This window comes from Melozone crissalis, unplaced genomic scaffold (assembly GCF_028551555.1).
Source record: "Melozone crissalis strain CALT ecotype California unplaced genomic scaffold, PUWL_Pcris_2 ptg000007l_1, whole genome shotgun sequence".
Lineage (NCBI taxonomy): Eukaryota > Metazoa > Chordata > Aves > Passeriformes > Passerellidae > Melozone > Melozone crissalis.
Genome location: NW_026535785.1, coordinates 19400577 through 19421852, shown reverse-complemented (window position 1 = coordinate 19421852; position 21276 = coordinate 19400577). Strand labels below are relative to the sequence as shown.

Here is a 21276-nt window from a genome sequence, read left to right as displayed (position 1 = left end):
CTTAATACCCAGGTGAGCTTACATTCATAACCAAATGGCAAAAAAAGTTGCTTATTTAAAATAATTTTTTATTGCAGTTATTTTATGTTAGTGACAAAGTGCTGCTGTAAACTAAGAATATAAAGTGGATATCATACAGGAAAGACCAATGTTAGCCTGGCCCACAGTATTTTATTTTGGAATATCTGTTATTGGAACTTCAGAGCAGGTGAAAGAGTGTATATTGGAGTTTTCATGGAGCTGCTGCTGCAAATGGATTTGGCTTCAGAGTTTATGGATGTTTTTGTTTCAAGTTTAATTCAAAATGTGTTTTTCATTACTAAGTTTTTTGTATATTTTTAGTGATCAGAAAAGGCAGTTATGTGTGAAGTTTGATGGTTTAGTGCTTTGTTTTCGTTGTCTCAACAGTCTGATATATTTTTTTAAAGAAAATTACAGTTTTTTTAGCTTTCTTTTTTCTTGCTTTAGGTATTTTTCTAACTTCTACTCTTTGAATTGGAATTTTATATAATGAATTTCACTGTTTTGTTTTCTGTGTTTTGATACTCACTTCTTGTTAAGTTTCACTTTGCCATCTGTTTTTAAAATGAGGAAAAAAATTTTTTTGAGGGTGTGCCAGGCCCTGCATCCCCTCCTCAGGCTGTGCCTTGTTTTTGCTGTGGGACACACTGTGAGCAGCAGCTCAGGCTGTGCCTTCCTTGGTGCTGAGGGCACTCTGAGCCTGCTGATGGTTCCCAAGCCTTGCAAATCTGAGATTGGTCTGGTCAAACACTCATACCTGGGTTTTCAGCACTGGTTATATTTTTATGGCAACTTTGGTAATTTTTTCTCACTTATTTATCATTATTGACTCTTGTTTTTCTTTCTGTTCTCACATTCTTTCTGCTTTTCCAACAAATTCTTGTTTTGTTCTTTGCAGAAATTTTAAGCAGATAGATAAATCTTTGTAGTTGCTAAGGTGCACTGCCATTGTCATCAGATAAACTATTCCATACTATTTCTTTTGTATATTTGGTTTTTAGGCTTCTTTGCAGTGTTTCTGAGAACACATTTGTGGTGGTAGGGCAGGTCAGAGAGAGTAAGAAATGTGTGGTCCTTACTGTGCTTTAACCACAAAACTATTTTCCTTCTTTTCCTTCACAATGAGTGATTCTCTTCTGTATTAAGCAGACAATAGGTTTTCAGTACTTAAAATTGATACTGTTTGCATTTTTCTAGCATTGACACAGCTCTAAAATTTAGAAAACACTCAAATGTTAGTGAGGCTGTAAATTAAACATGCAAAGATGAGCAAGTGCTATAAAGGAGGTTCCTGAGCACTGTCTCAGTGGCTGCCATGTGTATGTGCATGACCACATACTACTGTTATTTTTAATTTCTACAGTGTGTAGGCTGGACAGGCCTAATTAATGAAGATTTATAGAACATTTTTTTCCACTGTACAGTGGGTTGCTTCAGGCTTACTTGTTGCCCCCCTCTGCAGTGGGAATTAATAACCAAGCAGGTTTTTTTGTGCAGCTTATCCCTATAACAACTTTCTCAACAATGCATTTAAGGGGATTACTGGCCTCCTTTTGTAAGTAGGAAATGGAGCCTAATTGTCTCTATTTTAAATATGGAATGAAAAATCCTGGTTCATTTATTGTGTTCTGTTGCAGCCATGGCCACTCTGGGTCACAAACTCCACGTTTCAAGTTGGAGACTTATAAATACATGGATTTAATACATAAGAGTATTGATTACAATGGATTATCTGTATTTACAGGCAGCACTAAGAACTAGAGGCAGGAGTAGAATCCAGCTGAAGTGACAAAATTTAGCTGGTTTTTATTCTCCAGATATTTTGGATGAACCCTAGTGATTGTAGGAGGACCAACCACTTGACCAGAGCATGAGAAAGTGCTTTGATGAGTATTTGCTTCAGCAGTTTCTGAGGTTCTGGACTTAGAACCCCTGGTCCTGAGGGTTTTCTCTTGTGGCCCCAGGCTCCCCTGCCTGTCCTGTGTGATTGCTGCAGTGTTTTCCTGCCCTGTTATCCCAAAGGGACACTGTGCACATGGGGAACAGAGCAGCATCTCCCTGCTTTGGGTTCTGATGCTCCACTCAGTGACACTGTGGTGGCAGTGAAGGTTCTGCTTCTGCTGTTAGAGAAGCTGCTTCCAGTAATTTTTCTGTAATTGTGCAAATATTAGGCTTTTAAAGGGATAATACTTTGGGGCAGTTTTTCTGTATTTTTACTAGGCTGAAAAAAAATCAAATCTGATAAAAAATTTCTCTGCATCTGACATTGAAGTGGTTGCTCATGTGAACTGGAGGCAGAGGAACTGAGAGGCAGCCAGTCAGCTTGGGGAGCTTTTCCATGGACTCTTCAGAAGTTTCATTCTCAGGAGGCAGAGTTTGCTGATGGGGAACATCTAATGGATTAATAGCAGTTCAGACTACAGCCATGCCTGGAGGAAAGGCTGTATGTTAGTTACTGAAAAATTATGTGGTGATTGACCCTGGCTGGACACCAGGTGCCCACCAGAGGCTCTCCATCCCTGCCCTCCTCAGCTGGATGAGGAGAGAAAATGTAAGGAAAGTCTTGGGAGTCAGGATAGACATCCCTCACCAGTTACTGACACAGCAAAACAGGCTGGACTGGGGGAATTAATTCATTACCAATCAAATCAGAGCTGGATAATGAGAAATAAAAACTAAATCTTAAACCAGCTTCTCCTCAGCCCTCCTTTCCTCCTGGGTTTAACTTTACTCCCAGCTTTCTCCACTCTGCCCTGAGTGGAGCAGGGGGATGGGGAATGGGGGCTGTGCTCAGCTCATCCCAGGTTGTCTCTGCTGCTCCTCCCTCCTCAGGGCAAGGGCTCCTCATATCTTCCTGTGCTGCAGTGTGGGGACCCTCCCACAGGGACAGTGAGCTCCTTGAGCTTCTGCAGGCTGAGAGCTTCCCATGGGCTGCATCCTTCAGGAGCTGCTCCAGCCTGGTGCTTCCATGGGCTGCATCCTTCAGGAGCTGCTCCAGCCTGGTGCTTCAGGAGCTGCTCCAGCCCAGCTCTCCTGTGGGCTCACAGCTCCTGCCAGCAAAGCTGTTCCAGCTTGGACTCCTCTCTCTCCACAGGTGCTGCCAGGAGCTGCTCCAGTGTGGGGTTCCCGGGGTCAGAGGCTCCTGCAGGCACCCCCTGCTCCTGTGTGGGGCTGCAGGGGGATCTGTGAACCATGGGGGAGCCCAGGGCTGCAGGGGATGATCTCTGCTCCATGCTGTTCTGCAGGGGATGATCTCTGCTCCATGCTGTTCTGCAGGGGATGATCTCTGCTCCATGCTGAGCCCAGGGCTGGGGGTCTCAGCTGCCTCTCCCTGGCTGCCCCCCAGGCTCGGGGGTCTCAGCTCAGCCCCTGGAGCAGCTCCTGCCCCTCCTGCCCTGCCCTGGGCTCTGCAGAGCTGCTCCTCTCACACACCCTCCCTGCTCTCAGCCAGCTGCAGCTCCAGGGCATTTCCTCCCCTTCCCAAGTGTCCCCAGAGGTGCTGCTGCTGTCACTGAGGGGCCCAGCCTTGGCCAGGGCCGGGTCTGTCCTGGAGCCTCTGGAATTGGCTCTGCTGGACACAGGGGAAGCTTCTGGCAGCTTCTCACAGAGCCCCCCAGCACCTGAACCTGGCTGTGCCAGCCCAGTGCAAATGAGCTCCCAGATCTGACCTTTAGCTTGTGCTTCTGCCCGTGTCTGTGATCCCACTTCAGTTTCTTTGTTAGACGGTGCCCTTGGTTGTTTGAGGCATCTCGGATGGCATCTTAGCATGGGTTGTTGAGTTTATAAGTCTTCTAGATTAATGATTGGAAATAAAATTGAATTTCATTTCAGATTTTGCAAATTTAAATCTAAACTTAAAGATCTAATGAAAATCGAATTTTGCATAAGAGTGAAGCCATGTATTGGAAAGCCATGTAAAGAGGTGTCACAATCTGTATTGTGAAAAACTTTTGTGTTAGTGTCTGTTGGCTTTTATGTTAGTGTTTGTTCATATATTATTGGGGTCTTTTCTTCTTTTTGGTTGATAGCGGCCAAGTTTATTGACAGGAATGATCATGAAAAATTTATGGAACTTGTCAAAAGTGAGCTCTAGCTCAGAGCCTGTGCTGCTGGTACCTGCAGGGTTGGTCAGTTTCTACAGTACAAAATACAAGTTTTGCTCCCAAGGATTTGCATAATAACCTCTGACAGTTTGAATATGCAGTGCAGTCTCTACAATTGGTACAGTACTGCCTTGGCACTGACAAATAATCCTTGGTTATTTTGATTGTTTCCTCCATATTCAAGTGACTTGGTTTTTCAAACGCAGCCTTGTGTATTCCTTGAAGTACAGAGAAGCTTGTTTGTGCACAGCAGGTACAGTGGATTCTCTCCCAAGCTTTGCCTCCCTATTCATGTGCCCAGAGCTCTGGGGAGAAGGAAAGTGGAGATGTTGTCTAAGGAGTGAATTTATAGGACACAGAGTTGCACAATTCCAGTGTGCTCTGACAGCCTAAATGGAAGTGACTTGTTGCACCCTGAAATCAGTGTCGCCGTTACCTGTGTGACTTGGGCAGGCAGAACAAGCCTTGGGACCCCCTCATATCCAGGCTGTCCCCCCTGGAATCCTCCTCTCCCTTTTCCTGAGCTGTGTGCACAGAGCCAGCTCAGGTCTGTGTGGAGGTGTAGCTCTCCCAAGCTTTGCCTCCCTATTCATGTGCCCTGAGCTCTGGGGAGAAGGAAAGTAGAGAGGTTGTTGAAGGAGTGAATTTATAGGAAACAGAGTTTTTCTGCACTGTGAACAATTCCAGTGTGCTCTGACAGCCTAAATGGAAGTGACTTGTTGCACCCTGAAATCAGAGTGTTACCTGTGTTACCTGTGTGACTTGGGCAGGCAGAACAAATCTTGGGACTTCCCCTCCCAGGCTGTCCCTCCTGGGATCATCCTTTCCCTGAGCTGTGTGCACAGAGTCAGCTCAGGTCTATGTGGAGGTGTAGCTCTCCCAAGGTTTGCCTCCCTATTCATGTGCCCTGAGCTCTGGGGAGAAGGAAAGTGGAGATGTTGTCTAAGGAGTGAATTTATAGGACACAGAGTTGCACAATTCCAGTGTGCTCTGACAGCTTTAAGTGGAAGTGACTTGTTGCACCCTGAAATCAGAGTCGCTGTTACCTGTGTGACTTGGGCAGGCAGAACAAGCCTTGGGACCCCCTCATATCCAGGCTGTCCCCCCTGGAATCCTCCTCTCCCTTTTCCTCTGTGAGCTGTGAGGACAGAGCCAGCTCAGCCTGGGTCCACATGCAGCTCCAGTGTCCCCCTGGGCAGCAGCAGCAGCAGCTCATTCATTGACTGCTCATTCATGGTCTGGCTTCCTGCCTGGCAGTGTCTGAGCAGAGGGCAAAAGGCTCTTCAGTGCTACTTCTGTGTATTTAGGGAATGTAAAAACATCTGATTTATCTAATAAAAATAATTTTAAAAAGTATTTCTTTCTAACTCTTTTGGTAATTTCAGAATTTATAGCATCCTACCAAACCTCAGCAGCTTTTCCTCAAGGAACACGATGAATTCTTTTAGATTCATCCAAGGGGAAATTGACACACTGGGTTGTGATTTTTTGTTAAAATAACGTTGATAATTTTTGTTTTCTCTTTAATGTTTTTCTCATGAGATCTGTATGCAAGTTAGAAAACACACGGTTTTCTTTCTAAACAACTTTTATCAATTCTTGAGCCATTCATGTTGGGAATCCTTTGAGTGTCTTCTGGCAACTTGTAGCTGTCACTTGAAGATCATTTCCCTGGTTTTTAAGGATTTCTCCAGGCTATTCCTTGTTATGTTTCTCATCCCTTCATTTCAGACTTACCTTTTTAACCCTTCTAAATTTTGGAACCATGTTAATAAAACATTGAATTGCTTTGTTTGCCGTTCTCTGCTGGTGAGGGATTTCTTCATATCCAGCACTTTAGTAGATTTTACTGCCATTTTCTATTAAAGGCTTTTGTCACTATTGATTTTTAAAACCAAGGGTGAATTTAGTTTCCAAGTTTCACAGTTTGCTGCTGAGGTTTGGCACGTGGGAATACATTCTTAGTTGGGCATTATAATAGTGAAAATTTATATTTTAATTATGTGCAGTTTTATTTTGAAGTATGTTCCTGTGATGAAAAATGGGCATTTATTAGCTGAGAAAAATTCTCTACCCTGCAGTCTCACTGTGTATTTGTGGATTTCTGGCTGCAGCTCTTGCCTGGAAGCTGATAGCTGCCAGAAGTGCCCCTGGTTATCTGCTTTTTTCCTAAATCCTCACTTCTGGAAGCCCAGACTGATAAGGGTGCAGATATCACAGGCAAGCTATGTTCTTAGGCTGGAAATTGATTATAAGCAAGTGAATTAGATACACAATATTTATATTTGAAATGCAGCACTCATTAGGTAGATATAATTTCATTCAACCAGAATTTTAAAATACTTGGTCATTTTTATAATGAAGAAAAGAGGTGTAGGGTGTTTAAAACAGGAGAAGCTTTATGTGGTCTTTCTTACAAAAAAAACCAGATAATTCTGCCTCTTCATGATGATGCTGTTTATTGTCTCTGGGCTATCTCAGGATGGAAGGCATCCCTAGTCAAGATTTAAAAAATCTTGAAAGCTATACAAACAAAAAAAGGGGTTTGTTCAGATGTCAGGTAGATTTATTTGATTTGTTTTCTTTCCTCCTTTTTCCCCCCAAGTACAGAAGATTGATATCCAGTAGATGATGTTGCTGGACTGATTTGTAAGGAATCCTTGGGGCTTTGAATGCCTGCCTGGGCTTCTGTTCCTTTTGGAGATATTTTAGAGTACACTAGATGTGATTTGGAGAATTATTTAATAGACAATGTGAGAATCTAAAATAAGCAGTTGTTTATAAAATATGAATTTGAGAGACATATGAATTAAAATTTAAATCAAGGAAAACTAGTTTTATCTTGTAAAAACCAACATCAGCCATGATTTATTACTCTATCCACTTAGAAAAATTGTCTTTTTCAAGTGTGTGAATGCAAATCTTAATAAATGCAAGTTATAAGACACCAGTGTGGCCTCCATTTTTAGTAATGGGTGGCTCTCATTTTGTCATAATTGCCATGTTGTGTGATGCATTTCGTTTATAATGGTATTTACCTCCCTGCAGAATTAAGTAACTTGTCTGGAGACAATTTTTAATTCCTAAATCTTGTCCTTTTGTAAGATGGCAAGAGATTTCAGTCTTGAAATGAAAATAAATCACAAAATAAGTAATATGATTGTTAAAAAAGATAAATTTTCTGAGCTATAGAATGTACCACTGACTGAAAGGCTGTAGGTCAGTCATTTTCCTTTGTCTGCTCTTCATGTTGCAGTTGCTGTCTGGGTACAGAGTCTGTCTTCTATGACAAAGGCTCTCCCAGTGTTTAGGTTTTGTTTCTCTGCCAGTTAATTTCTATATAATCCAATCTGAAATTATTGTAAAGAAATTTAGAAAGCAGAAAAATATTCTGTCCATATTAATTCAATAAAGAAAAAGCACTACAACAGCCCCATAAATACCAAGAGGACCAGTATGTGTTACTGGCAATGATAAACTCAAATATTGATGAATACTGACATGTAAATATTGCAACTGAATTAATGCATCAATGTTTTTGCAGGTCACATTTGTTTTTTCTAATATTTCCCATATAGCTGTATGAGTAATAGCTTTCAGGAGAAGTACTGCAAAGCTGTCATTGAACATGAGAAAGCTGATTTTCCAGTATTTGTGAATATACATATAAAAGCACATTACTAGGTTTGATTTTTTTTTCTTAGTATTAATAATAATTATTAAAAAGCCTTGGAGATCAAGCTGCTAAGGAGAAGAAAAGTAAAATATTTGTTTTTTCTTTCTCAGCAGCCAACGTCCGTGGGCACCTCCAGCGTGCGCCTGGGGCTCCCTGTGCAAGCCAAGGTGGTGCCATCGACAGCAGCGCCCGCCAGCGCCACAGCCACGCTGCCAGGAGGGGCTGTGCTGTCCCACACCACGGTCAGGGCCTGCTGGGGACACTGCCAGGGCTGGGGGACACTGTGCCCATGCTGGGGGACACTGTGCCCATGCTGGGGGACACTGTACCTGTGCTGGGGACAGACATTGCCCATGCTGGGGACACTGCCTGTACTGGGGACAGACACTGCCCGTGCTGGGGCCACATTGCCTGTGCTGGGGGCCCTGGCTGTGCTGGGGCGCTGGGCATGACAGGACATTCAGGGTGGATGTATGGAGGAGTTGTCCCTGGGAGGGTGGGAGGCTCAGAGCAGCTGTGGCTGGGGCTCTGGGCACGATGGGACATTCATGGAGGAGTTGTCCCTGGGAGGGTGGGAGGCTCAGAGCAGCTGTGGCTGCCCCGGGATCCCTGGCAGTGCCCAAGTTCAGGTTGGGATAGGGCTTGCAGCAACATGGGGTAGTGGAAATGGATGAGTTTTAAGTTCCTTTCCAACTCAAGCCATTCTATGATTTTTGTATTTTTTTGAAAGTGAAGATTAATTTTTTTTAAAATATAAAATATTTTTAGGTAACAGTAGCTACGACGAGCGCTCCCAACCTGTTCAAGACGACGGTGGCAGGTGGAGCTGCAGCCTCCCAGCAGCCTGCAGTGCTCAGCAGTGCCCAGAGCCAGGGCTCAGGGTCGGGGCAGCCACGGCTGCCACTGCCCCCTCCCACGGCAGCGCAGGTGCCAGCACAGCCCCTGGTCATCCCCAGCTCCCCTGTGCCTGGCACCACCGTGGTGTCACAGGTAAATGGGGGAATGGTGGAAACTTTGTTTTCTTGGTGCTTTAGGAACTCCTAGGGTGTGTTCAGAAGCTGGAAGAGCTTTTTCTTCAGGCAAGCATGTATCCCCTGATGGGACAAATACTTGGCAAATGGGAAAACCTGTGACGGTGTTCACAGGGGTCCCAGGATGAGGGAAGAGATGAGGATCTGACTCCATGTTTCAGAAGGCTGATTTATTATTTTATCATATATATTACATTAAAACTATACTAAAAGAATAGAAGAAAAAGTTTCATGAGAAGGCTACCTAAGAATAGAAAGGAGAGTGTGATAACGAAGGTTTGTGGCTCAGGCCCTGTGTCCAAGCCAGCTGACTGTGATTGGCCATTAATTAGAAGCAACCACATGAGACCAATCCCAGATGCACCTGTTGCATTCCACAGCAGCAGATAACCATTGTTTACATTTTGTTCCTGAGGCCTCCCAGCTTCTCAGGAGGAAATAATCCTAAACAAAGGATTTTTCATGAAAAGATGTCTGCGACAAAAACCCTTCCCTGGTTTCAGCCACATGGGATAGGGATGCTGAGAGGGAGGAAGAACACTTGTGGTCAGCTCTCCCCACTTGCCATGTCTGTGGCACTGGTGAAAGAACAGCTCTGTTCCTGCAGCCAGAACAGTCAGGCCTTCAGTCTATGGACTGTCCTCTTGCTGGGCCTCAAAACTGTGGTTATATTGAAATGTGATGTTTCTGTTTCTTGGAGCAATTACACCATACAAAATAATGGCTTGTTTTACTACTAATGAAAAAAAAGATTAGATAGGATGATGTTTGAAGAGTTATTTCTAATTTGATTTTACTGCTGTAGCTGCTTTGTACAAAAACATGCTGAATCAATAATTTAACAAATTAAGATAACTTGGGGAACGTTTGTACCTTGTCTGTTGGGCATCTCAAAGGGGAATTATCTCCAGCAAATTGTTGTGTTGCTTCTCATATTTAAGGTTATTTGTACCAAAGCAGACTGTAAAATATAAAATATATTTCTTTCATTGATTTTTTGTTGTTATTTGTGAGCTATAATGTTCAGTTACCTAAAGAAAAGAAAATTTCAGGTAACAAGCAGTAATAGCAAAACATATTTCATATATGGCCTGAATTAGAAAAGTTTCATCATTTTCCTTGTTTGTAGTGGTCAGAGCATGCATTGATTGTGATGAAAAAATAGCATGAAACTAATGCTTGTTTTCTTTGGTTTTTGCAGGAAATGCAAGAGAATGTGAAAAAATGTAAAAACTTTTTAGCTACCCTTATAAAACTTGCTTCTCATAATTCACCATCTCCTGAAACGTCCCGCAATGTGAAAGCTCTGGTTCAAGATTTGTTGGTAAATATTTAGTTACCATTTATTTTGTCAGTTTTCTATGAAACTTATTTATGGATGCTGAAAACTATTGCTTTGATCTTAACAATTCTTCTGGCTGTAATGAAAGGGGTTGGGCTTCATCAAAATGCAATATTCTGTATGTTATATAAATTTAAAAAGTCTGTTAAAGGCAGACTTTCTTTTGGTTTTTTAAAGGGGAAATGCAGCAAAGTATTTAGTAGGCAGTTGTCAAAGCCACTCTTGTTTTGATGAGTAATACTTTGATTTTAACTTGAGGATTTGTTATTCTAAATATGGGATCCCCCTAATCCCCCTAAAATCTGGGATTTTTCCTTGAGGATTCGTTTTTTACTCCAAACCCTGTTCTTCTCTGAAACAAGAAGCTCTTAATTTTTGAAGCACAGAACAACTGTAGATACAGTCCCTTCACAACCTGTGTTAGAGTTTCTAGGACTGAATGAGCAGTATTTTCCTGATTTTCAGCTGTTCTACAGACAGGAGCCTGAGTGGCACAGGGGTTTCCAGAGGCAAAGCTGTGTTAGAGGGCTCTGGCCAGAAAAAAGCTGCACTGGCTGCAGGCTCCAGTGCAACAGTGAACTGTATAAATGAGCTGCAGACAGAGCTGGGAAAGGGTCAAGCTGCTTAAAAGAAATGTAATATAGTCTATGAAAAACTTGGATTTAAAAGTAGTTGCTATGCATTTCTTTGACTTCATTGCCAGAGAAATCTGTGTATTTTAGACAAGCCTAAGGCTGTTTTCAAGTGTGAGCCGTTCAACAGTCATATTCAATTATTCCAGTAAAAACTTGTTTTAACTTTTACCAATTTGAAAAGACTAAATAAATAAAGGTAACTACTTATAGTATTTTAAACAAAGTACCAACACACATAAATAATAAATATATTTATTGAAGCTTGGTTTGGTTTGATTTTTCTCTTGTTCTGTATCAGTCAGGAAGGCTAATTAATTTTTTTATTACAACCTGAACTTTTAACTAGTGATACTTTAGAAGTCTCATAAAATGCACCCAAGTTAGAATTCTCTTGAATTGCTACTAAATAAATGTATTTGATATAAGTGTATATTTTGTGAGCATACATACAAATTCATAGAGGAGAAAATTTTATATCTACTTATAAGCATGCTTTTTATGTATGGCCATGACTTACATATATAGTAGTTTTATATTTAGTTCATAGCTTTAGTCCATAGTTTTATAAATATGTTTTCTGTAAGTTAAATTGTACCATCAGAGCTGGTTTTGGAATTACTACAAAGGCTGACAAATTTCATATTTTTAAGGTTACATCAACAACCTGTTGTGGTTGTTTTCTTTTAATTTTAAAAAAAGAAATCACTATGTAAATGTTAGCAAGAGAGTGGAGTCCCAAAAGAGACTTGAGTGTTTCTGGGGCCTCATTTTGTCTGAAATTGTGCTTCCCCAAGGGAATTCTCTGCATTTTGAGTGACATGTTGCATGTTTGAGGTGGTGCTTGGCAGAAGGACCTTAGAGAGGAGTTAAAGGACTTCAGCTCTGAAAGTTTTTGGTGTGGCAGTCTATTTAGCTAGAGACATATGTGTATGTAGTAGTTGGGAAAGAGGCAACCAAACACCTGAACTGAGATGTTGATGCTATTTTTTTTTCTTTACCATGAAGGATGCAAAGATTGATCCAGAAGAATTTACAGGCCGCCTTCAAACAGAACTCAAATCATCTCCTCAGCCATATCTCGTACCTTTCCTTAAGGTAATGTGAATATTGTTTGGATAAATTTATTTCAGAGCAAAATTTAATTACATGAACTCTTAGAATATCCTTTTTAAATAGTGTTATGTTCACTGGCCCAGGCCTACCCTTCCTTTACATCTAAATGCTGCCCATTTCTGCCAGGGTCTTCCTGGCTGGAGATTCTGTGCAGGCTGCACCTGTGTCAGGCCAGGCAGGGGCTGCTCCAACAGCCTGGGACAGTGCTGAGAAACTGGGAATTCCCTCAGGAGGGACACCTTGTGTGTTTGGGACTTTGGCTGAGTTTCAGAAAAATGGATTTGTCATCCAGGAGTTCACAGCTTGAGCAGCCCTGATCTAGAACGTTGCAGTAATTAGATTAAAAAATAAAAAGCAGTTACTCCCTAGTTTGGAAACCATTCATTGGCTATTCTGTAGTGATCCTTTACTTTTAGAATAAACACACTTTTTTGTGGTAGTAGGTAGTTTTTTGTGAAGAAGAAAAAAATTCACATTACAAAGAGTCCCAAGTTATCTTTACAGAATGCTTCAAGTAATTTAATAATGCTGATTTTCTAATCTATGTTTGGGTCATTGATAACTTTCAATCCACATGTAACAATGATTATGAAGAACTGAAATGGATAAAGTGTTAATTAGATGATTCTGCTTCTAATCTGGAACTAATCAACAGTAGAATTTCTGATATGATACCAAATGGATTTATTGTGGGGTCCTAAGTTAGTATATGTGGGGCTAAATTTAACTGTTAATTGATTCTGTAAATTAGCTACAATAACTTCCATATGCAGGATTATATACAAACATAAAAAGCATGTTTAAGTCCCAACAAAACTACAAATATGATTTTTAAAATATTTTTGGTCTAGTTCAAAAATTCTCTGCTTAGGGCAGGCTTTCTCTCTCTTCTCTCCCTGCAACTTTGCTTCACAACTACTGCTCCTGTTTTTTCAAGTTATCATTAACACTTGTTTGTGGCTTTCACTGCAGTCACTTCTAGCATCATGATAAGAAGCAGGAACTTTCAAAGAAAGGACTTTGTTTGAAGTCCTTTCTGGGCAAGAGGCATGAAGTTTTTAAATCAATGTTAGAAGTTTAGAAAGAGCTGGAGCTTGGGTTAAACACTGTTGCATTCTGCAGCTGCCTGAGGGAGCGCTTCAAAAGAACACTTCTGCTACTTAAGAAGTAAAAAGTTTGTTCATGGAGGTACAGTACGGCATTTTAGAAGTGTGTTTTCCTTGAAATGGTATGGGGCTTACAATGGTACACTTTTCTAATGCACTGACAATACTTCAGAAATAATGCAATAAACAGCTACTGCTATAGGGCACCGAGAGGGAAATCATTTGGTTGTTGGTACTGGAGGTGTGTTAGGAGGAGTAAATTGGTGCTGCTTGCAGGGTATAGGGTTGTCCATGGTTGTACCTTTTCTTCTTCCATTTCTTGCCCTCCCAAAGACCTAAACTACAAGTTCTAGATAGCCTTGAGAAGAAGAGTGGTTTTTCTGCTACAATGGAATTAAGGGAATGTGAAAATCTACAAGGTTACTAAATCCAAACTGAAAGCTTATTAAAAACTGAACTTTCTCTTACAATAAATGTTCAATCTTATTCTGTTTGATGAACAGGCAGTTAATTATGTTTCCAACAAATTTCAAAATGCTTTTTGTCAATCTGCTAAGTTTGGTATTTCATAAACTTTCTTCTGTTTTTAGAAAAGCCTACCTGCACTGAGACAATCTTTACTGAACAGTCAGCATTTGGTTTTGCAAGGCCAGCCGTCTCAGCAGTCACTCCAACAGACCAAGCTCTCTGCAGTGATACCTCAGTCTGCCTCGGGAATCTCCTCTGTTGTCACCACTCAGACAATAGGAATAAGGCAACCAAACAACATTTGCACAGTCTCTGTATCAAATACAGTGCAGCCTCCTCAGGTTAAGGTGGTACAGTCAAATCAGAGTTCTCAACTGGTAGGTACTGGAGTGTAAAAGAGGATTTCTTAATGAACTTACAGCAGTTTTCAGTGTCACTTTCATTGCAGCTTGTTTGGGAAAATCCTTTTTTGTTTGTGTCATATTCTGTGATATGTGGTAGTACCTCATTTTCTGTCATTTCACATGCTCAACCATTACTTCAGCTAAGATTATTTACATAAATTGAAGGAAGTGCACTCTTGGTCTTTTTGTCTGCAGTAGAGTGGTTGTTGTATGAGCACAGTGGAATTTGAGGGAATTACAAATGTAGAACAGAAAGCTTTCCAAGACTTACAGGCAAGAGTGTAATGTTGAGTGTGTCATTAGGTATGCTGCTTTGCTTTAAAATTAAATGAACTCTCTCATTTTAAACTCTTGTGCATATAGTTACAAAATCTTGTAGAAGAATAGCTGTGCTGTTCCAGGTGTTCTGTTTAGCAGTAATGCCATTCTCTGTTACTCACTGAGCTGTATCTGTGTTGTGCACAGTGGAGGATTAAGTGCTTAGATTCATTAATTTCAGAGGCACTATCAGTAAGGCACAGCCAGGTAGTCACTGAGAGTGTGGTGACTTTATCCTGTTGTTAAACAGCATCTTGTGTGTGTGTTTGCACTTGTAATTAAAAGGTGTTTAGGGTTTTTACAAGGCCTTGACTTTATACAGGCATCACTGTCCTTTGTGAGTTTGTCTGTGGTTTCTGTGTGAGTAAAGTACTTCACTTAGGTCTCAAAATTATAGACAGAGGTTCCAGAATATGTATCAAGTTGGTAAAAATTTGTATTATCAAGGTGGAGAAATGCAGATGTGGTAATGTAAAACCTTACTGTGACCTGTCCTTGAGTTTATAGGCTCTATAAAGCATGTAAATAATTAGTGATGTGTGTGGAGAGAGAACCTCTCTTTTGCTTTAATTTAAAAGTAGCAGTGTACAGTCTGAAAATACCTGTGCTGTGTCTTGAACCTTACAAACACTTTCTAGTGGTTAAATTATTAACTGTAAAATAAAATTAATATAATTTAATAATCCTTTAGTAAGCATAGTTTTAATGTGTAAGAACATCTTGAGTGGTAAGATTTTTGACTCTGGCCCTTGTAATACCCGCAAGACAGTTGGGTGCTTTTCACCTTAACTTGGCTGCTTCAGTGCAGGTCCAGCCACTTGCATTCTTTCTCTTTCTGAGATGGCTTCTCCCCACCCTGTCTGGATTGGTGTGTTAATTAGAAAAGTGTTCCTCACCCTTTTTATGACATCTCTTTTATTTGTCCATGTTTGATGACTGAATGGACAATAGCTTTGGTTCTTCTAGGCAGAAGAGTAGCAGCTGGTCATAATTACAGGTGGAAAAATTGCTCCCTGTCCCAAGTTAAGCAAATTTGTGCCTGCGGCTGACAGATTGCTTAGAGGTAGAAGTGTCCATGGCCAGTAAGTCTGGCATTATCTCATGCCACATCTACTGCCATGTAACATGGCTTTTTCCAGTGCTGTGCAGCCCACCTTAAGTGCTCCTGTGCCCACTGGGCAGGTTTCACCCCACCTTTTGAGAAACACTGGTGTAGGACAGAAATGGGTGAGACCACAGGAATTCTTACTCCTATGATTATATCTCTGGTTGGGATAAAGCCAGATTTCTGGGAGAGGCACATTCTGATGTCAATGGATACTCTAAGCAAGCAGTTGTGATGTGAGTTGAGATTTACAACCTGAAGAGCTTTTCTGACATGCCTGGGTTGTAGGAGGAGCTGGAAGCTGCTCAAGTAACATTGTAGAGATTCATCTGATGGGCAAGAGAAGTTGGTTTTCTCTCTGTAAGGTGGTCACTGGTGGAATTCTGATTTACTGGGTACTTGAAATGACCACTACATTTTCACAAGGTCACAAACTGCAAAAAGCAAAGCTGTGGTTAATACTATTTATTTTCTGGAAAAGATATAATATATAAAAATATATATAATAGGGAGAAGACATTAAGAATCATAATTTATTTGCTTTAGTGTGAAACTGTCTTTTAATATTTCCTTTAAATTTATCAGTCTTTAGTTAATAGAATCAAGCAGTACTTAACCAGGCACTTAGAGTAGTTCTGTACAGACAAAAGCAGCATCAGACATCAAGAGTTAGTGCATCAGAAAATCTTAGCACAGCAACCCTCAGCTCAGGTGCCAGGCAGACAGCACAGCAGCAGCTCCATATCAGCCCAGTGATTGCTGATAAGCATTGATTTGTTTGCAGTGCCTGTCCCAGTTCCCAGTGCTCCCTGACTCAGAGCGCAGGGCTGCTGGCCATCTTGCCTTGGACTTGTCCAGCAGAGGAAGATTGCAGCTGCCTTGCCTGGGGGCAGCCAGCCCTGATGGAAGAACTGGCTGAGCTCCAGCTTTTCCAGGCCTGGAGCTCATTGGAGAGGGTTCCAGCTGGCTCTGCAAACTGTCCAGCTGCAGAAGGGCAAGCTTCTTTTAGACTATGGATCTCTTCATACCAGCCAGTTTACAGTAGTCCATTTTTCCTTAAAACATGAAGGGGCTGTTAGCTGTTCTTCCTTTGTCTGTTCTGTTTCTCAGAGGTGCCAGCTGTGGTGATGCTTTCTCCAGTTGCGCTGAGGTACCTTGCAGTGTGGAAATCCTGTGTGCACTGCCAGCATGCAGCAGAGCTTGCACAAAGGCTTTGAAATGTACAGTGCTGGCAGAGATGAAACAGAGACTTTTAATCTGTTTTGTAGAGTGCTGGAATCGTGCTCCAAACCATGAAGAGCAATGCTTTATAAAGCTAGATAGTGCTACTTACTCATAAAGAGAAGGGGAACAATCTTAGGCTGATATTTTATTGATGAGACACTTATGAGATAAGCCAGCAATAATTTTTTTTAATTGCTCCCAGTGCAATGTTCAAAGTTTGTCTAAATTGCCATTCTTAGAGCTCATGTGCTCTGTGTTGCCCTGTGTATGCAGACATTACCTGTCTTGTTTTGGGTGTTGCAGCAGGTAAAATTTGTAAACTTTGAAATGGAGTAAGAGAGATGTTCTTTATTGCACATATTGAGGTTCTAAGTGGATTGATGGATAGTGGAGATGATACTTCATGTATTATGTTGGCATTGTCTGCATCATAAGGAGAAAATTCTCCTGGAAGTTAAACCCAAATATTAAACTTGAGTGATAAAAACACCCAGTAAGAAAATCAGTGATCCATCTTAATTAAAACAAATTTAATTTTATATAAAGCTGTATAAAGATTGATGCAGGTCAAGGATTAGGAGGGATGTATGGAATACATCTGCCCCATTTCTGCTGCACTGATAGGGCACAGTGCTCCTGGGCAGGCTCTGCCACATTCTAAGTTACATTAGAGCAAGATTTCAAACATTTCTTGACAATTTCCCTGCACTCTCACAGGGGTTGGGGTCTCTCAGAGTTGAGATAGAGTGATGGAATTTGGAAACAAGATACAGCAGCATTATGTAAGAATTATGTTCTATGGGGATGTTCCACTTGGCTTTTTAATTCTCCACTGAAGCTTTTCTGGCATCACTTTTCTGTTCATGAATGACTGTAATTTGAACACATTTTAGTGAAATTTGAGGAAATAATTTTCTTTTTGTCTTGTTTTCAAGGCAGCTTAGAAATGGAAGAGTAATAGATGGCTGTTTGGATAAAAAGAGTATTTTCTGTTAATTGACTAATAAAGGTCCAGCCACTGATGTGGGATTTGGGTGCAGTAAAATAGAAATAAAAATGGCTGTTGAGCAGTAGATATCTGGGATCCATTATCAGGAACAAAGCCTGTACTTGACAAATTTTATGCCTATTTGAAACACAGCCTAGTGCTTTTCTGAGTTATCATGGACTTCGTTTTCAGAATTTTGTGGGCTGTACATTAATAAAAGGAGAATATTGTCACTGATTGCTGTTTGGAAACCAATAGCAAAAGGCCAGGCTTGAAAGCAAAGATTAAAAGAAAAGCTTAAGAGAATTGAACACACAGAACTTGTTCAAACACTGATTGTAAGGGAGAATAAAAGGGAAAATTCCTTATTTGGAACAGACCAAGATGGTAAAAATATGAATAACAGGATATAATTAAATGAAGTAGGATTTAGGTAGGATATAAGGCAAAATATCCTTAAAGTAAGAGAGAATATTAGGTGGTAGATCAGGCTGCTGGGGACAGTGATGAAAAAGCCATAATTGAACCCACTCAAAAATAACCATTTGACCATTGTTGGAAGAATTTTGTAATAAATTGAGGAGCTGGTGGAACAAGTGATGCCATGGCTTCTGTGTCATTGTTCTTAATTTCTTTGTTGAGAGCCTGTACTCAATGGAATAGTGTTGTTGTCATATTAACATTAAAATAGTCAATTTTTTTCCTATTTGAGAGGAAAAATAATTGCTTATGTAGATTTTGAGGCACCATTGAAAAACTGTAGCTGCTACTGCAGCATGATAAGCAATGGTAAATATGAATTCTAGGCCCATAAAAGCATGAACATTGTAAGTTAATGCTGCCAGATTACATGATGGCTGAGGTTTGATATGACATTTATCTTCAGGAGTGAGTAGACTGATAAATCACAAGTGGCATAGCCACAAGTGAGTTAGCAAGTGTTTACTCATGAGTGAAGATAAATGTCATATCAGACCACAGCCATTCTGAGTTTTATGTGTTTATGCATGTCTTGTTTCTTCCTTCCACATTATTTTTTTTAACTTAATTGAGAAAAAAAAGATTGGTAAAGGATATATTTTTCAAATCTATTTTTGTTTTTCATTCTTTGCTCTTGTTTACTGTGCTTTTATCTTTATTGCAGTACTTGATAGGTTTAAGCTTTTGTTTCAGATGCTTTTGCTGCAGAGGGTGTTTCCTGTGAATTGAGCCAGGCTGGTTTTCATTCCTTGTCAAGTAAAGGTTGGAACCTTGTGCATCTGCACTGGTCCAGGAGATTTGCAAAATCCTTGTCCTCAGAAACTTCAGCAATGAATTCTGATCTTAGTGTCCTAAAGGAATTTTCCTTTCAGTGGTTTGTAGGTAGTGTCTCTCATGTAATTTTGTCTCTCTTGTGCAGGCATGAGAAAGACTGATAACTCCTGTTCTCTTCCTGCTTTTGTACATTGATGTGCTTTGGCTGGATTCTTTCTCAGTCTGTATTTGTTGGTTTTGCTGTTGATTATTGCTCTGTGTTCATCTCTGTAATTTGTTCTCTGTCCTGCAGTAACTTAAACAGTAGGAGATGTCATGGAATGATCATCACCTTTAGAGATTAGGAGCAGAGAGAACCATTATTTATTCTCACAGAGTTACCAAACCTGTGCTTTTTGAAGAAAACCCTTAGCCGAAAAAAGAAGAATATTTCAGCTGTCACCTCTTTGCTATTCTGATTATCAGTAGTGTGGTTGTTGTAAATCCCTTTTTTGTCTTCATAAGCCTGCTACCTTATGGAAGCATCTTTGTACAAACATCCCTTTTTTCACCTGTGAAAATCCAGTCAGCTCTAGCAGAGGGCAGAGTAGTGTCTGCAGTGTTCAGGAGGTGGGAGGAGGAGCTGCTCTGGCACAGCAGACAAATGGTGAATCAAAGCGAGTGTGGTGAGTGGAGAGAGTGACAAGGGGAGAAGAGCAAAGATGAAATAAAAAGAAGGAGAATACTTTTTATTGTGAGAAATGTACATCTTAGTTTGCAAGAAAAATGTTATTTTATAGAAGAAAAATGTAGGTAACTGTTCACACATTGCACTTGGAGGAGCAATGCCATGGCTTTGCTGCTTTAGTGTGTTCCTTGAAGAGCTCCAGAGTGCAGCAGCCTAGGACATGATTCTTCAACTCTGACAGATAAATTGAAGAGGAATAACTAGTATATGAGAGTACTTGCTCATAATTTTACCATTTTCCTAGTTCTATCAAATCTAGGCAATGGCTAAATCACATTCTGTCTTTTCTATTTTCTGTGCCTTTGTTTTCTGTTGTTGTGCTTGCTGTCTTCAGAGGTTTACATAATTAAAATGCTTCCCTTTTTAGGGGAGGTGGAATGATGAAAAGTTCCTGTATGCTCTGAAGACTTTTGTATTCTGTCTTTTTACCTTTTGTGACTCAGCACTTGAAATAAAATCAGGGATGGGGTGTTTATGGACACAGTGTGAAAAGTTTGAAAGGACTCCTGGAGGTGGCTTGTGCAGCCTCCTGCTCACACATTGGGATGTCTCCCTTGTGGCCAGTCATGGTTTGAGTGTCCTCAAGAAGAAATTGCACAGCCCTCTTGGGGCAGCCTGTTCAGAGCTTGCCCACCCTCATGGTATTTTTCTTTTCTTTTATTATATTGGGATCTCCTGTATTCCAGCTTGTGTCTTTTGTGCTCCATCCTTCTGCTCTGCACATCTGGGGGAGTCTGACTCTGTTCTCTCCTCACCTTCCCAAAGGTGCTTCCAGCAGCACTGAGATCTTTTCTGAAGGCAGGAATGTCCCTGCTAACCTCAGTGTCCTAAAATCTGTGTCTGCTCTCTCAGTCTGGTCAGTGCTTGTCAGCTTTGGTTCAGAATATGGAGAGATAACCTTACCTGGGGTACACTTGTTGTGCATGGTTTTAGTCTGTGAGAAGTATAAAATCATTTAAGTTAATCATCTCCCAGACCAGCTTGCTGGTACACTTGTTCATTGTCTACAACTCTGAGGTCAAGCTAAGGACTTAATAGTAATGTTTATGATGTTGGGAAAACAGGCAAGGAGATTAGAACAGTTTGAATTGTCTTAATTGATGAAGTGTGGCTTAGGTAGTTACAAATTTTAATGCAGGATCCTGTGATTCATTGGTTTTTATTATGTCCCTGGTTTGCCTGCAAAGAAGTTACACACTCTGCTTTACAATTAGTAAATTGCTAATTTTAATTCCTTAATGACCTCCAGATCTGGAGATTGCATGTTTCTTAAAATTCCAGTATAGAAACTGGGCTTTAGTGTCAGATGCTCTGGTGCACTTGTTCTTTTGAGAGAGTTTTGAGAGAAACCAGCCTGTTGCTGGCTGGTTTCTTTATGGAGTTTAAGATGATGATTTTGGTCTCTGCCCCTTGGAGAAGTTTGTTTCTCAATAATTTTCTACACTTTCAGTGTTTGTACATACACTGAAGTCCTAGTACAGTACTTGCCAAAAGACAGTTTGTGGAATGTATTGGATAGTAAAGAAAACATTGCCATTTATGTCATCTTAAATAGTTAAATATTGTCCTGTCTTTAATGATGTTAGTGGCTCATTTTGTAGGGTATTCTCATGAAAATATTAATTGAGGGAAAAAGAACTTGGTTCTGAACTGTAGAAGTTGCCTCACAGAGAGGAAAAAAACCATGCAATTGCAGAAGATTTCTGTAATGCCAGATAATAATTCTGTCCAGAGGTCCCACACATCCCCTTTGTGGCCTGG

General features: G+C 40.6%; 1 protein-coding gene across 1 annotated transcript in view; it reads left to right on the top strand.

The window, feature by feature from the left end:
• Positions 1–21276, top strand: part of LOC128951169 (transcription initiation factor TFIID subunit 4-like) — a 152408-nt gene that overhangs the window by 11105 nt on the left and 120027 nt on the right. The window contains exons 3-7 of the mRNA XM_054296421.1: positions 7911–8042; positions 8569–8790; positions 10033–10155; positions 11814–11903; positions 13618–13872. Of these exons, the coding sequence (XP_054152396.1) occupies positions 7911–8042; positions 8569–8790; positions 10033–10155; positions 11814–11903; positions 13618–13872 (822 nt within the window). The remainder of the gene's footprint in view (positions 1–7910; positions 8043–8568; positions 8791–10032; positions 10156–11813; positions 11904–13617; positions 13873–21276) is intronic.